This window comes from Colletotrichum truncatum (assembly GCF_014235925.2).
Source record: "Colletotrichum truncatum strain CMES1059 chromosome Unknown Contig_0006, whole genome shotgun sequence".
Classification (NCBI taxonomy): Eukaryota; Fungi; Ascomycota; class Sordariomycetes; order Glomerellales; family Glomerellaceae; genus Colletotrichum; species Colletotrichum truncatum.
In genome coordinates, this window is record NW_027222403.1 from 1,031,801 (window position 1) to 1,045,901 (window position 14,101).

A 14,101-nucleotide genomic window follows, 5' to 3' on the forward strand; every position below is an offset into this window, starting at 1 on the left:
ACGTAGTAGTATTGCTAGGGGTCTTCGGCGGTAGGTTATAAGTCTAACCCGTCGAAACCCTCGTATTAGACGAGAAATTAGCTATATGCTAGAAGTAACGTATCCTAGGTATATTAGGTAGTTTTAAACTTCTCGTACGCTTTTCGTCTTTCTTCTATAGTATATTTAGTTAACTAGTAGTTAGGTTTTCTATATACGTAGTACTTCTTAGGCGTTAGCGGTAATAAGGGTTTGTTACGGCTTCTTCTTCGTAATAATCGACTTCGTAATAAACGACTATATCGTAAATAACGCCCTCGACCGTTGAAAGTTCTGTCGGTTTAGTACTGCTTTGGTAGGTTAGCTACTATATTAAATTGTTATTAGTTAAGACAGGTAGCTGTCTCGATCGACGAGATTAATTAGCTACAAAGTCTTTCGTATGTCTTAGCCGGTATAAATAACGCTATTATATACTTTAGAATATCTTTATAAGCATATAGAAGTTAAGTATAGAGGGATCGGTCGTTATAATCCTGTTATAGTAAACCGGGCTGAATCTTGCTTAATTTGTTATATAGTATATTAAAACACTCCGATTTAGTCTTTCTAAGGTTATTACGAATGATTTAGGGAAGAGTAGTTGTATTCTACTACGTAACGTACGCTTATTGCCTTTCCTTAGTCTCGAAGTATGATTTTAATTAGTTAATTATGGTTTCGAAGTTAGGCTATAGGTTAATTACTTTAATCGAGGCGTAGAAGTAGGTTTTAGCTATTTCTTTTAGTATTAGGGGAAGTACCTTGTTATATTAGGAGGTATAAATTCCTAGTATTCTATAGTAATCTACGAATACTAGCATCTTCTTTTCGAGTATATCGTATATATCGCCGCTATATTTTATATCGTTAAGGTATAGTTTTGCGAATTCTATTAATTACTTTCCGATACGGTCTGTTAACTTATATAGTTAGAAGTCTATTAACGGAGAGACCGTAGGATATAGCGGTCGGTACGGTAGTTGCTACTATTATTATTCTTATAGAGGAGGTGGCTGTAAGGTTGGTTTGACTCTTCCTCCTATGCTATTAGCTATTATTGCCAGTCTCGTAATCTCTTCGTAGAATTCGGGGTCTTTTATCAAAGCCTTCAGGTTGCGATATCTCTTGACGCCTTGTTCGAGTTCTTAAGGTGACTAGTAGTAGAATTCTTCCTTTTTGAGGGCTAATGCTACGTTTTTCAAGATTTTCTTGCTATCTATTTCGACGTAGACGCCGTTACCAATTAAATAGTCTTTGAAGAATTGTAGGATTAGGGAAGGTATGTTCTAGAAGTCTTCTTCTGACTAGTCGGCGAAATCGGGAGAAACTTCGTTCTATAGCTCGAGGCCCGTAAGATTCCTCTTCTTATAAGTCTCAAGTAGGAAACCTATATAGGAACCTAGTTGCTATAGGCTAGCGTTTGTAAGGTCGATTGCCTAGTTGCCTTATACTACTAGATCGATTATACTTTCGATTCTCTATAGGATAGGGACTGTTGATTAGCTTTTAGCAGTGACGCTGCTTGCGGGCGATCCTTCTCGTAAATTTCGCTTTATTCTGACAGTATAAAAGGATTACTTCTATTCAGAATCTTGAATTCTAATCCTTAATAGCGTCAGCTGCGATTAGTATAAGATACAGGCCTGGAAGTAGGAGTTAAAAGACGATTCGGGATATTACGATTCTAAAGGGAAAGAATCGTGAAATCGGAGATTTTCGTCGGTTCGTCGTTTGTTTCCGTCGGCGCCATTCTCGCTAATGTTCGTAGATTCTCTCGTGAATCTCTTTTCTTGCTTCGGGCTTCGCTCCTTACTATTAGGAAGTTTAGAATCTAGCGGATAGTTAGCTTTATAACGCCTATAACCATATGCGTTTCTCCTAAGCCGTAGCCTCGGAGGCGTATACGTATAGCTATATAGGCGGATTACCGCCGGTAGTCTCTGCTCGCCTTTCGGCGTATTCTTCTTCTTCTGGTAGGGAGGTCTCTTGTGGCAGGCGCCTCGCGGTTGGCACCGCGCGTAGGGGATAGTTATAGTTAGGGAAGTTGTTATCCCTTGTGGGATTCGTGAATCTTCGCCCTTGTAGCGTGAAGAGGTTAGAGGACCGTCGATTCGGTAGGTCTCTTCTTCTAGTGATTAAAAACGCGTAATAGAACGCTCTTGCTAGCGATAATTAGCTGCGATTAACCTTATCCCGCCTAAGGTAAGCATAGCAGTCCCTAGGTTACTCGAATAATCGGATTGCTAGTAGATTCGAGGAAAAGAAGCTTTCTTCTACTAGTTTCCGTAGATCCTAGTTACTCTCGCTTCTTCTCTTGTTAGCACGAAATCCTTACTTTTACCTAGGCTTAGGTATCTAGTTTAAGAAGTCGTCTCTTCTAGTGTTAACCTTGCTGATCTACGGTTTATCCATAGCAGAGTAGTAATTATAAAGTTAACTAAATTAATAGCAACTATGAGGTTTACTACTGATCAGTATAGGTTTTACAAGGGGTAAAACGGAATTCCGTTCGTTAATAATAAATAATAGTAAATTAGTTCTAATCTATGGTTCATGATAGTTGAAAGTGGTATTGTTGACTAGAAGGTGGGGATATTCCCCCTTAGCCTGTCACGTGGGTCTGGGAGGCTTGGGCCTCTCAGCCTGGCGGGCGTGTGGCTGGAAGTGCCACACGACTCCGTATTCCAACTATCGCAACAGATTCTTTTGCTTCTAAAATTCTCCATATCAACTTTGACGATCTTTGTTTTTGTTGGGATCACAGGGGTACCCAAAACATGGGATTTGCAGTAAGGGGTAACACGTCTCTTGTGAGTGTAGCTGTACCTGTAACTGTGTTTGTCTAAGTTCTTCCAGAAGTGAGGGCTGAAGTGGTTGCAGAAGATATATCCCGTCAGTCTGGCCGTCACATTGGCAGCTCGGCGGCCGGAGTGTTACGACCCGACAGTTAACAGACCACTGACGACGACCCCGCAGGGGCTCAGCGGTTATAGGGACGGCCGTCAGCCGTTACGTCGTAACAACCCCCACGGAACGGAAGAACTAGGATACAGGTCACGTGACGATAAGCAGGACCGACGGACGATAAGCGGTCCTGGGACAGGACCGACGGTGCCAAGGGCGGTCCATGGCGATGGACCGACGTCCTGGGTGTCGGTCCCCCAGGATCAGGAAGTGTTCAGCATGGAACCAGACTTGTATATAGTTGGGACTCGAGTCCTCTCGAGTCCTACCTTTCCTAGTTCTTCAGCAATCAACTTCGTGATTACCCTAACCGGTACTTTCAGCTATACCTAAGTGACGACTACTCTACGACTCTTGTTGAGGCCTTGACTGATCACCGAGACCTTTGAAGATCTACGATCTATTCGACCAGGACTACGGAACGACTGTTACTACTCTCAATCCCTGGCTTACTGTTAACACAAACCCACTGTCAGTTAGCTGGCCGTAACACTTTGATTGCTCCTGTTCAGTAAGTCACCTTTTGAGAACTACTAAACAGTATAGACAAGATGTCTTCTCGCGCTTCTGCCAAATCACCCACTCCAGGATCCTCATCCTCTTCGCGCAACCAGCCTCAGAGCCTCGCGCAGGAGCCCGCCAACACTGAGGACTTCGACATGCCGGACCTCAAGTACGACTCCGATGGAGATAGCTCTTTCACCAAGGAAAGCTACGATAAGCTCCGACGCATAATCCAGAAACAAGAAGCCGAGACAAAAGACATGCAGAAAATCGTCAACGAAAACCGACAAGCAATGGAAAACCTCAACGAGCAACTCCAGCACGCTGGACAGGCCTACAAGAAGCTGGAAGAAGACATCAAGGGGGACGCCAACCTCCGGAAGATCCAGGAACTCCAGGGGAAATCACCACCCTCCGGGCCGCCGCCAACATCGTCACCACGCCCGTCCACGGAGGACGACAAAAGCTCAAGCTCAGTACGCCTGTCACCTACGACGGAACCCCCGGGACCCTTAAAGGATTCCTGATTCAGGTCAAAAACTACCAGAACTTTCACCATGGAGATTTCACCAACGAAACCGAAAAAGTAGTACACGCAGCCACCTACCTCCGAGGAAAGGCCCTCAAGTGGTTTGAACCAATCCAGGAAGAATACCTCAAATGCGAGACCCTCGACGAGTGCACCACCGAGACCCGCGACATCTACGCCAATTTTAAAGGATTCGAGGATGCGCTCAGGTCACTCTTCCAAGACCCCGACGAAAAGCGACAAGCCGAACGAGATCTGGCACAACTTAAGCAGACTAAGTCCGCCAAAGACTACTCCGCCAATTTCCGACAACTTAGCGTTCAACTCGACCTCACCGAGGAAACCAAGATCTTCATGTTCTATCAAGGACTAAAAGACGAAGTCAAGGACGAGATCATCAAGATTGATCGACCTGACGACTTTCTCCAGTACGCCGAACTCGCCATCAAAATCGACAACCGGCTTTTCGAACGACGAAAGGAAAGAGGCGAAAAACGACAAAACCCCAACTCAGGACGCAAGTACCAGTGGCAGCCTCAGCACCAGTTCAACAACCAGCGAAACGACAATAGACCCCGCAACAACTAGAACAACCCCCGACAAAGTACTGCCTATGGTCACCACAGTAGACCAATGGACCTTAGTGCTACACAGAGAAACGACAAAAAGAACGACAGTTGGAAGAAAGATAGACAGTGCTATAACTGCCAGAAGATTAGACACCTAGCATACGAATGCAGGTCACCTAAGAAGGAACGCTTCCAACCGGTACCAGAGAAACGACAAGCGAGTATCGCCACGAAGACGATCCCTCATGAACAACTCAACTGGACCACCTGCTTCGATGACAACTGCCATATCCACTCTAGCAGTAAGGAACACGCAGGATGGTACCCCCAGAAACCTCAAGAACGATCTGGTTACGACACCACCAACGCACCTAAACGGACCCTCGCTATGGGATATAGAAGCAACAGCAAAATCGAGCGCAAGACAATCGAACAGCTCGACAGTATGAACGACAACGAGGAATTAGAACAAGACAATCAGCGAAGACTGAACCTCCCCTACGCAGGACGACAAGCCAACCTGCAGCGGATTCAACAGGACTCACAAAACCCTATGTGGCAACGACAACTCGGTGCGCTGGACGCACACATCGAACGACGACAACATGCACAAGGAGATCCCGCACGGATCCGCCAAATCAACCAAGAACTGGAAGAACAGGTCGAATCAGAAACGACCAAGAACACCCCCAACGACTCGGAAACACCTCGCGATGTTGCCCGCCAACATGCCCAACTGGAAGTCGCCTTTGAAGTCGCTTCAGTCAACGACACCAGCTCTGGAGAGGACTCTGACGAAGAAATACAGTAGTATCACTGCTACCAAGACCAGCGCCGAGTCCACTATATCAAGAAAGACGAAGCATGGAAGAAACAGCAAGAAAACGACGAACAAGGAACGGACGAGCAGTCAAAAAACTAGACTCGCCTACCGAAGACAAGGGACAACGACAGGCAGTCCAGACAAGGTCCCTATGTAGCGCAACGACGCCCACGACACAACGACACGAGCATATACAAGTCCAAATACAGCTCAACGGAAGAACAGCTACCGCCATGATCGACAGCGGAGCCCAAGGAAACTTCATATCACCAAGAACGGTAAATGAAAGAAAGATAACCTAGAAAAGAAAAGCAGCCGAAGACTGCTACGAACTCAGCACCGTTGAAGGAGAACAAGTCCAGTACGGCGGAGGACGCATTGCTATGGAGACAGCGCAACTCCCTTTGCAGATCCATGGCCGGAATGAGCGACTGAACTTCGATATTACGGAGATAGGAGACAAGTACGATGTCATCCTTGGAAGACCATGGTTATACGACAGTAACCCACGGATAGATTGGAGAACAGGCCAACTCCATTGGGACCAGGATTCAGTCACTGAGAAGCAACCACGGAACGGTGCCTCAAACGAACCTCTCAAGACTCCTGAAGCGAAGAGATTTCTAGCATACCTACGGATAAAGGATGCAAACGCCAGGACGTTATCAGCAACAGACATCGGCAAGGAAGACCGACTTCTGTCTATCCTAGAAGAATACCGGCAATACTAGAAGCTATTCGCCGAAGAACTCGAGACCGGACTCCCGGAATACAGCAACTACGACCACGAGATACCCCTTAAGGAAGGGAAGGAGCCAAAGCTAGAAGCAATCTACGGACTCAACCAGAAAGAAATGGAAGCACTCGACGCTTACCTCAAAGAAAATCTACAGAAGGGATACATCAGACCCTCTACATCACCAGCGGGATACCCAATCCTGTTCGTACCAAAAAAGAACGGCAAACTACGACTCTGCGTCGACTACCGGAAACTCAACGACATTACGATCAAGAACTGCTACCCACTACCGCTCATCTCCGAACTACGAGACCTGTTGCACGGAGCACAGTGGTTTACAGCACTCGACCTAAAAGGAGCCTATAACCTGATCCGGATGAAATCAGGTGAAGAATGGAAGACAGCGTTTCGAACACGCCGAGGACATTACGAGTACCTTGTGATGCCCTTCGGACTCACCAACGCACCCGCGACATTCCAGACGATGATCAACCACGTCTTACGAGAATTTCTAGATGTGTTCGTCGTAGTTTACCTCGACGACATCCTAATCTTCTCCAAGACTCTGGAAGACCACAAAAAACACGTACACCAAGTACTGCGGAAACTGCAAGACGCCAAACTCCTAGTGGAACCCGAGAAGAGCAAGTTTCACGCCAAAGAAGTCGAATTCCTAGGTTTTACGATAGCCCCAGGAATCCTCAAAATGTCCAAAGACAAAATCGCAGCAGTACGAGACTGGCCTACACCACAGAACGTTAAGGACGTACAATCCTTTATTGGATATGTGAACTACTACCGACGGTTCCTAGAAGGGTACTCAGACAAAAACGACCCTCTCACGAGACTCTCGAAGAAAGATGTTCCCTGGCAATGGGAAGAAGAACAAGAACAAGCCTTCAACGAGATCAAACAACAAGTCACATCGGAACCAATACTTGTTATACCAAACCCTGAGAAACCATTCGAAGTCGAGACCGACTCCTCAGACTACGCTATAGGAGGACAACTAGGCCAACGAGACGACGAAGGACGACTACACCCTTGCGCCTTCTTCTCACGCAAGTTACACGGCCCAGAACTCAACTACCAGATACACGACAAGGAACTTATGGCAATTATCGAGGCATTCAAAGAATGGAGACCGCAACTCTCAGGAACCAAGTACGAGGTCAAAGTATACACCGACCACAAGAACCTCGCACACTTCACCACATCGAAAGATCTCAACAAACGACAAATTCGATGGTCCGAATTCTTGTCAGAATTCAATTTCAGAATCATCTACCGGAAGGGCAAGGAGAACGGCAGGGCCGACGCCCTCAGCCGACGACCGGACCACGAGGTCCAGGTACCTGAGGAAACCCGAGTTATCCTCAAAACAGACAAAAACGGAGACCTTGTGCCAGCAGCCAGACTCTTAATGATGGCCAGAAGAGACAGTACCAGCACGCCTGGAAGGATGTCTCCTGAAGCCATTAGGGAGATACACTCCGCACCCGCACATAGTCACCAAGGCGTAACCAAAACGTGGAAACGCATCCGTCAACACTACGACAAAACGGCTACACGACAAGAAGTATCTTTAGCAATTAAGGACTGTGAGGTTTGCGCAAAAAGCAAACCCAGCCGACATCAGCCTTATGGAAAGATACAGCCGCTCCCAGTGCCGCAAACCGCATGGGAATCCATCTCGCTGGACTTCGTCACTAAGTTACCTAAGTCCCGAGAACCGATGACCAACGTCCACTACGACAGTGTCCTCGTCATCGTCGACAGACTCACAAAGTACTCATACTTCATTCCGTACATGGAGTCAAGCACTGCAGAAGACCTCGCCTACAAGTTTCTGCAGGTGATCGTAAGCCAACACGGAATGCCGAAGGAAATCGTATCCGACAGAGACAAGCTGTTCACTTCCAAGTTTTGGAGATCCCTGATCTCGCAGCTAGGATCTGACCACAAGATGTCCACCGCTTTCCATCCGCAAACCGATAGCCAGACAGAACGAATCAATCAGATCATGGAAACCTACCTACGCTGCTACGTCAACTATCAGCAAAACAACTGGGTCCAACTGCTACCTATGGCCCAGTTCGCCTACAACAGCGCAGTAGGAGAAAGTACAAAAGAATCACCATTCTACTTAAACTACGGATTCAACCCGACAGCCTATGGACAACCCCGACAAGGCCCAACAGCTCTGAAAGCTGTGGCAGATATCAACAAACTCAAGGAAATCCAACGAGATCTTCCCAGAGACCTTGAATTTGTGCGCGAACGCATGCGCAAATACGCTGACAAGACAAGAGTTGAGGGACCAACTCTGAAGGAGGGGGATAGCGCATACCTTCTCCGCCGGAACATCAAAACAAAACGACCAAGCGATAAGTTGGACTTCAAGAAACTTAGACCCTTCGAAATCACGAAGAAGGTATCCAACGTCAACTTCAAACTCGCACTACCAGACACTATGAAGTGTCATCCAGTTTTTCATATTTCACTTCTCGAGCCAGCACCAAAAGGATCACGAACTATAGACCACATCGAAGTCGACCCGGAACAGGACTACGAGGTCGAAAGGATCCTCGATCACATCGATCAGCACGATGACACAGAAATACAATACCTAATCAAGTGGAAAAACTACGGACACGAAGAAAACACATGGGAACCCGCATCAAACTTAGAGCACGCACAAGAGGAACTTCAAGAATACTAGACGCAATGGGAAACACGACAGCACGCCAAAGTCATGCAAAGACCAACACACAACCCTCGCGTCAGAAACCCTCAACCCAAGTTTCGACCAACCAAGAAACCCCAGGGCAACAAAACGTTTCTTCGCCTAGGAACACCTAGCCCTGAGTAGCCGAGGAACCTCCAATACTCCCCGCACCCGCGCCATCCACCAGAGGACCCAAACCCACAAACTCGTCACCAAAACCAAAAAGGGACCAAGGAGGATCATTCCCGAGACCTACTGCCTAGAGGTCACTAACGACGAACCTCTCGTAAGCATCCAAGGCAGGTAGGACTTCGTCGTCCGCCAGGACGCCATCCTCCCTGTCAACCTCCTGCATACCACGCTCAAAAACTTCGGTCTGCCGCTCCCGAACCATCTTACGGACCGTCCGAATCCGTTTCAGACGACCCGCAGCATCCGCCATTTGAACTTGCAAACGAGCAAACTCTTGATGAAGCGCGAATAGCTCCTCACCCGCTTTCTCTTCTTTCTCATCCCACTCCTTTTGCTAAGAGTTCAACTTCTGAACTAAAAGCAAACATTAGCAACCCCCAGAACAGCGAAAACACAAAAACACGACTTACGAGTAGACGCCACGAGGACGCCGTCACAAGGTTTCTTCGCCTCGATGCAAGTCCTACAGCGTGTAGACTTCTCGCCAAAACGACACGGGACCTTTGCACGGAAACAACGAGTGCAAGGCATGTCGCTAGCAATCGATCGGGACTCCACGTATTCAATAAGCGCAGCTCTCTCACGATCTTTTATCACAGTCAAGTACGACTTTGTCTTTCGAACGCGACCTGACATAGTGTCGGCATCATGAAAAACAAAGGAAGCAAATTTGTAGATCCCCAACCTAGGACCAACGACCTACCTATACTCAGGTCTCGAGGACAAGACCTTTAAGAGGGGAGCTGATATTACGACCCGACAGTTAACAGACCACTGACGACGACCCCGCAGGGGCTCAGATTGATTGATTGATTGATTGATTCCTACACGGTTATGAAGCCGCTCTTATGCTAGCAGCTATGCCCGGAAAGCGGGGTTTGGCAGACAGCCGAAGCATCGACGATAAACCGCGACGCCCCACTTCGCCCTGTTGTTGGATCAGGACCAGCTGTCCCCAAGCTCCCACTATGCTATCTATTCTTGTGTGTTTATGCCCTCTGTTGAAGATTGTTGTCCTCCTGCCTGCTCTCTCGCTTGGTGTTGCCTTCTAGAATCCTTCTTTCGCGTCCTCCTACTTCGGTTCTGTTGGTGCTAGGCACCATGTCTGGTTCTGTATACCTATAGTCTCCCCCCAGCCCTCAGCTTCGTCTCTTTATCTTGTCCGCATCCTCTCAGACTCGCATGTGCTATATCTCAGTTGAATCTGTAAATCTTTTTGTTGCCTCATGCTGGGTTCCTATGTGGCTCTATGTTTCCATCTTTCGACCACCACCTCCATCCACCGCCTGGAGTCGGACTCAATCCGCAAAACACAATGCTCCAACCGCTTCGATTCGTCCGATTACTAAGTATGAGAGCTCGTACACAGATTCCGCAGACATTGTCATACGTTGAAGGGGCGACAATCCTTCTTCGCGGAGGGGGCGACAGGGGACCAATCTGTCTGCAAACTGTAGTATTTTGTGGCATCGATCGTAGCATGCCTGGTGTCTAGTGCTTTCTCTATGCAGGAGGTGATACCGTTCTGTCGGGCTTGTCGTCGTTGTTGTCGCGGGACGTTGCAAACTTTGTCGGGGGTGATAGGCGACCTATAACCTATCGGTGGCTGTGGTGTTGATGTTTGTTTAGGCTTGGTCGTTGTGCTCACGTGATAGCCCGTGACTCAACCGCGGTGGTGTCGATGGTGTTGTCTATTGACGTGTCATACTTTGTGGCTTGCTCTCGAATTTTTCGTGGTCAGAGCCCGCCCGCGGCCACGAGCAGGCTCTTTGGGAGCAGAATCAATGCCGAGGATGACATTATGCCCAAAGTGACCTCTGAGAGCGCGAGCGGGCGTGGTTTGATCAATTTGATGCTGTTTTCAAACATTTCGTTCTCGCTGTTGTTGATGTTTCCCGCAGGGGCTCAGCGGTTATAGGGACGGCCGTCAGCCGTTACGTCGTAACAACCCCCACGGAACGGAAGAACTAGGATACAGGTTACGTGACGATAAGCAGGACCGACGGACGATAAGCGGTCCTGGGACAGGACCGACGGTGCCAAGGGCGGTCCTAAAAACATCAACAACAGCGAGAACGAAATTTTTGAAAATCGGAGCAAAAACGGCCCCAAATACGCGTGCTCGCGGCCACAGAGCCCCCTTCGATGCAATGCCATCCTCGGCCTTGATTCTACGTCCCAAAGGGGCCCAAGATGGCCGCAGAGCACGCCCCGACTACAATGAAAAACTTGAGAGCAAGCCGCAAAATACGACATATCAATAGACAACACTGTTACCACCACCACAGGCGAGCCACAAGCCGCTACACGAAGCACTAAGACTGCGCCCAAACAATCAACTTCAACACAACAGCCGCCGACAGGTTTTGGGTCACCTATCACCCCCGACAAAGTTTGCAACGTCCCACAACGACGAAGATGAGTCCGACAGAACAGTATCACCTTCCGCACGGAGAAAGCACCAGGCATTAGGCATGCTACGATCGATGCCACACAATACTACAGACCACAGACAGACTGGTCCCCTGTCGCCCCTTTTGCGAAGAAGGATTGGTGTCCCTTCAACGCGCGACAATGTCTGCGGAATCTGTGCGGGAGCTCTCATACCCAGTAATCGAACATGTCGGAGTCAGTAGAGCATTATGCTTCGTGGAAGACCCTTAGGCCAATGTGGTAGAGGGCAATAGTAGTCAACAGGCAAGAAACAAGAGGCCACATAGGAACCCGGCAGGAGGCAACAAAGAATTTACAGATGCAACTGAGAAAACGGCATATACAAGTCCGGGAGGATACGGACAAAACAAAGAGACAAAGCTGAGCGCTGGGGGGAGACTGTAGGTACAAAGAACCAGATACGGTGCTACCAGCACCAACTGAACCGAAGCAGGAGGACGCAAAACAAGCATTCTAGAGAGCAACACAAAAGCGAGAAAGCAGACAGGAGAGCAACACACTTCTTCAACAGAGGGCACAAACACACAGAATAGAGAACATAGTGGGGAGCTTGGGGATAGCTGGCCCTGATGCAACATCAGGGCGAAGTGGGGCGTCGCTGTTCATTGTCGACGCTTCGGCTACCTGCCAAACCCCGCTTTCCGGGCATAGCTGCTGGCATAAGAGCGGCTTCATAACCGAGTAGGAATAAATCAATCAATCAATCAACCAAGGGCGGTCCATGGCGATGGACCGACGTCCTGGGTGTCGGTCCCCCAGGATCAGGAAGTGTTCAGCATGGAACCAGACTTGTATATAGTTGGGACTCGAGTCCTCTCGAGTCCTACCTTTCCTAGTTCTTCAGCAATCAACTTCGTGATTACCCTAACCGGTACTTTCAGCTATACCTAAGTGACGACTACTCTACGACTATTGTTGAGGCCTTGACTGATCACCGAGACCTTTGAAGATCTACGATCTATTCGACCAGGACCACGGAACGACTGTTACTACTCTCAATCCCTGGCTTACTGTTAACACAAACCCACTGTCAGTTAGCTGGCCGTAACACGGAGGCCGGCCGGCTGCGGAACTACTTCAACCCGGGATTCCGATTATTGCAACAGTTTTCTCGCCCTCAACTTTCCGTCGTTTCTCACCCCTGCCCTCCAATGTTCTCAAGACTTGAACCGCCTTGCGCCAACATGGTCCATTCTGATCGCTTTCCACCTCCTGTTAACCTCGAGTCTTTATCTGGTACTTGGTGTGTCTCTAAATACCTAGATTATTTGCGCTTGAATTTCGAACAGAGCTAGACTCGCCAAAAGTATTATACACGGGGGAGTGTTCTATTGTTGGTTCATATGGTTATTTCTATTACGTGTGGAGTTGCGATAGACCAAAGGAGTAGCAACCTGAAAGTGAAAGAAAGTAAATGGGGAAGCGGTCACAGCTACTTGAGAGCAAGTTTAGCTAGACAATCCGCCGCTCCCACAACTCGTTAGCTAAGGCGACCCATCGAAGCACATCGATTAATTAAGGTGCCCAGGACCTGTGAGAAACTGAACACATCCAACATGTCTAAACCCGCCAATGCCTCCGTTTTTCCTGTCTTTGCCTATAACATCCAGATCAGCATCATGTTCTTGGATCACGCCAACGCAATGAAGACTTACAAGAATTCTAGTTCTCCGTAAGAAGATGCGTGCACCAATCATCACCATTCTTTCCTGGTTTTTCGTTATTGCCAAAAGGGTCAAGAAGACTCATTGTCTTGATGTCAGGCCAGAAGCATAGGTCGAGCCAGCGTATCTCAAAATGCTGCTTCGACTTTGCGCCATGACCGTTGCCCCTTACCATAGCGCGCGGCCGCATCGTCGGGAACTTGTGGCTTATACTGTTGCAAAAGTTCTTGGCATCCTGGTAGAGATCTGTGGCATTGACGGGCTCAGCGTCTTTGAACATGTGGTTCTTATCGAAGCAGGATTGCGGACCGAGGATTGTTTCATTATAGACGCATCGGGGGGAAAGAGAGGGAGCGAAAGAACGGACTGAGAGGGCTAAGGGCTGTGGTGTCAGAAGGCTGACGAGAAGGAGGAGTTTGGGGATTGAGATCATTTTGGCTGGCGGACGCGCTGAAGACTGAAAAGACGACTGGATTGTGGCTAAAAAATAGAAATCTCGACTTTATTTAACCAGAGAGGTCCTTTAGCGAATAGATTGTACGGGAACGGTTACGAAATCGTAAGTAGACTGATAATGCGGTTTCTCCGGATTAAATGTGAAAGATACCTAAGAAAGAGATTATCTATGTATGGGCCTGACAATTCGAGCGGCTGTGATTATTCGGCGTTGAGATGGACAATGGCAAACCAATAAAGGTCGCGGGACACTGTAAAACACTATACCAACGGACTCCTTTGTTGTTACCCGCACGAACATTGGGCCGAAGATTGTCAAACTTGGGCATTGGGCAAACACTATACACGAAGTAAGGAGTTAAGGACTTTTGCACCTAAAAAGATTTGGCCGCTATGAGTTGCAACTTTCTTTGTTGAGTAATTGGACTTTGGTGAAGCTGAAAAAGAAAGGGTGACTG

The 14,101-nt window shown here is 48.0% G+C and overlaps 5 protein-coding genes across 5 annotated transcripts; 3 read left to right on the plus strand and 2 right to left on the minus strand.

Annotated features, from left to right (window-relative positions):
• Window positions 1–3,536: 3,536 nt before the first annotated feature.
• Window positions 3,537–4,016, plus strand: CTRU02_209561 (uncharacterized protein; the record flags this gene model as incomplete). The annotated part of the gene is made up of 1 exon (XM_036732720.2): window positions 3,537–4,016. The coding sequence occupies one exon, from the start codon at window positions 3,537–3,539 to the stop codon at window positions 4,014–4,016; it is 480 nt and encodes a 159-aa protein (XP_036575568.2).
• Window positions 4,017–6,264: 2,248 nt separating this feature from the next.
• On the plus strand, window positions 6,265–8,871 carry CTRU02_209562 (reverse transcriptase domain protein; the record flags this gene model as incomplete). Its single annotated transcript, XM_070205289.1, has 1 exon — window positions 6,265–8,871. One exon carries the CDS (start codon window positions 6,265–6,267, stop codon window positions 8,869–8,871), a length of 2,607 nt encoding a protein of 868 aa, XP_070060937.1.
• Window positions 8,872–9,136: 265 nt separating this feature from the next.
• On the minus strand, window positions 9,137–9,600 carry CTRU02_209563 (uncharacterized protein; the record flags this gene model as incomplete). Its single annotated transcript, XM_070205290.1, has 2 exons — window positions 9,137–9,402; window positions 9,480–9,600. 2 exons carry the CDS (start codon window positions 9,598–9,600, stop codon window positions 9,137–9,139), a joined length of 387 nt encoding a protein of 128 aa, XP_070060938.1.
• Window positions 9,601–10,750: 1,150 nt separating this feature from the next.
• CTRU02_209564 (uncharacterized protein) lies at window positions 10,751–10,987 on the plus strand (the record flags this gene model as incomplete). Its single annotated transcript, XM_070205291.1, has 1 exon — window positions 10,751–10,987. One exon carries the CDS (start codon window positions 10,751–10,753, stop codon window positions 10,985–10,987), a length of 237 nt encoding a protein of 78 aa, XP_070060939.1.
• A 2,198-nt stretch (window positions 10,988–13,185) lies between these two features.
• On the minus strand, window positions 13,186–13,620 carry CTRU02_209565 (uncharacterized protein; the record flags this gene model as incomplete). Its single annotated transcript, XM_036732724.1, has 1 exon — window positions 13,186–13,620. The coding sequence occupies one exon, from the start codon at window positions 13,618–13,620 to the stop codon at window positions 13,186–13,188; it is 435 nt and encodes a 144-aa protein (XP_036575572.1).
• Between the last annotated feature and the right edge of the window lie 481 nt (window positions 13,621–14,101).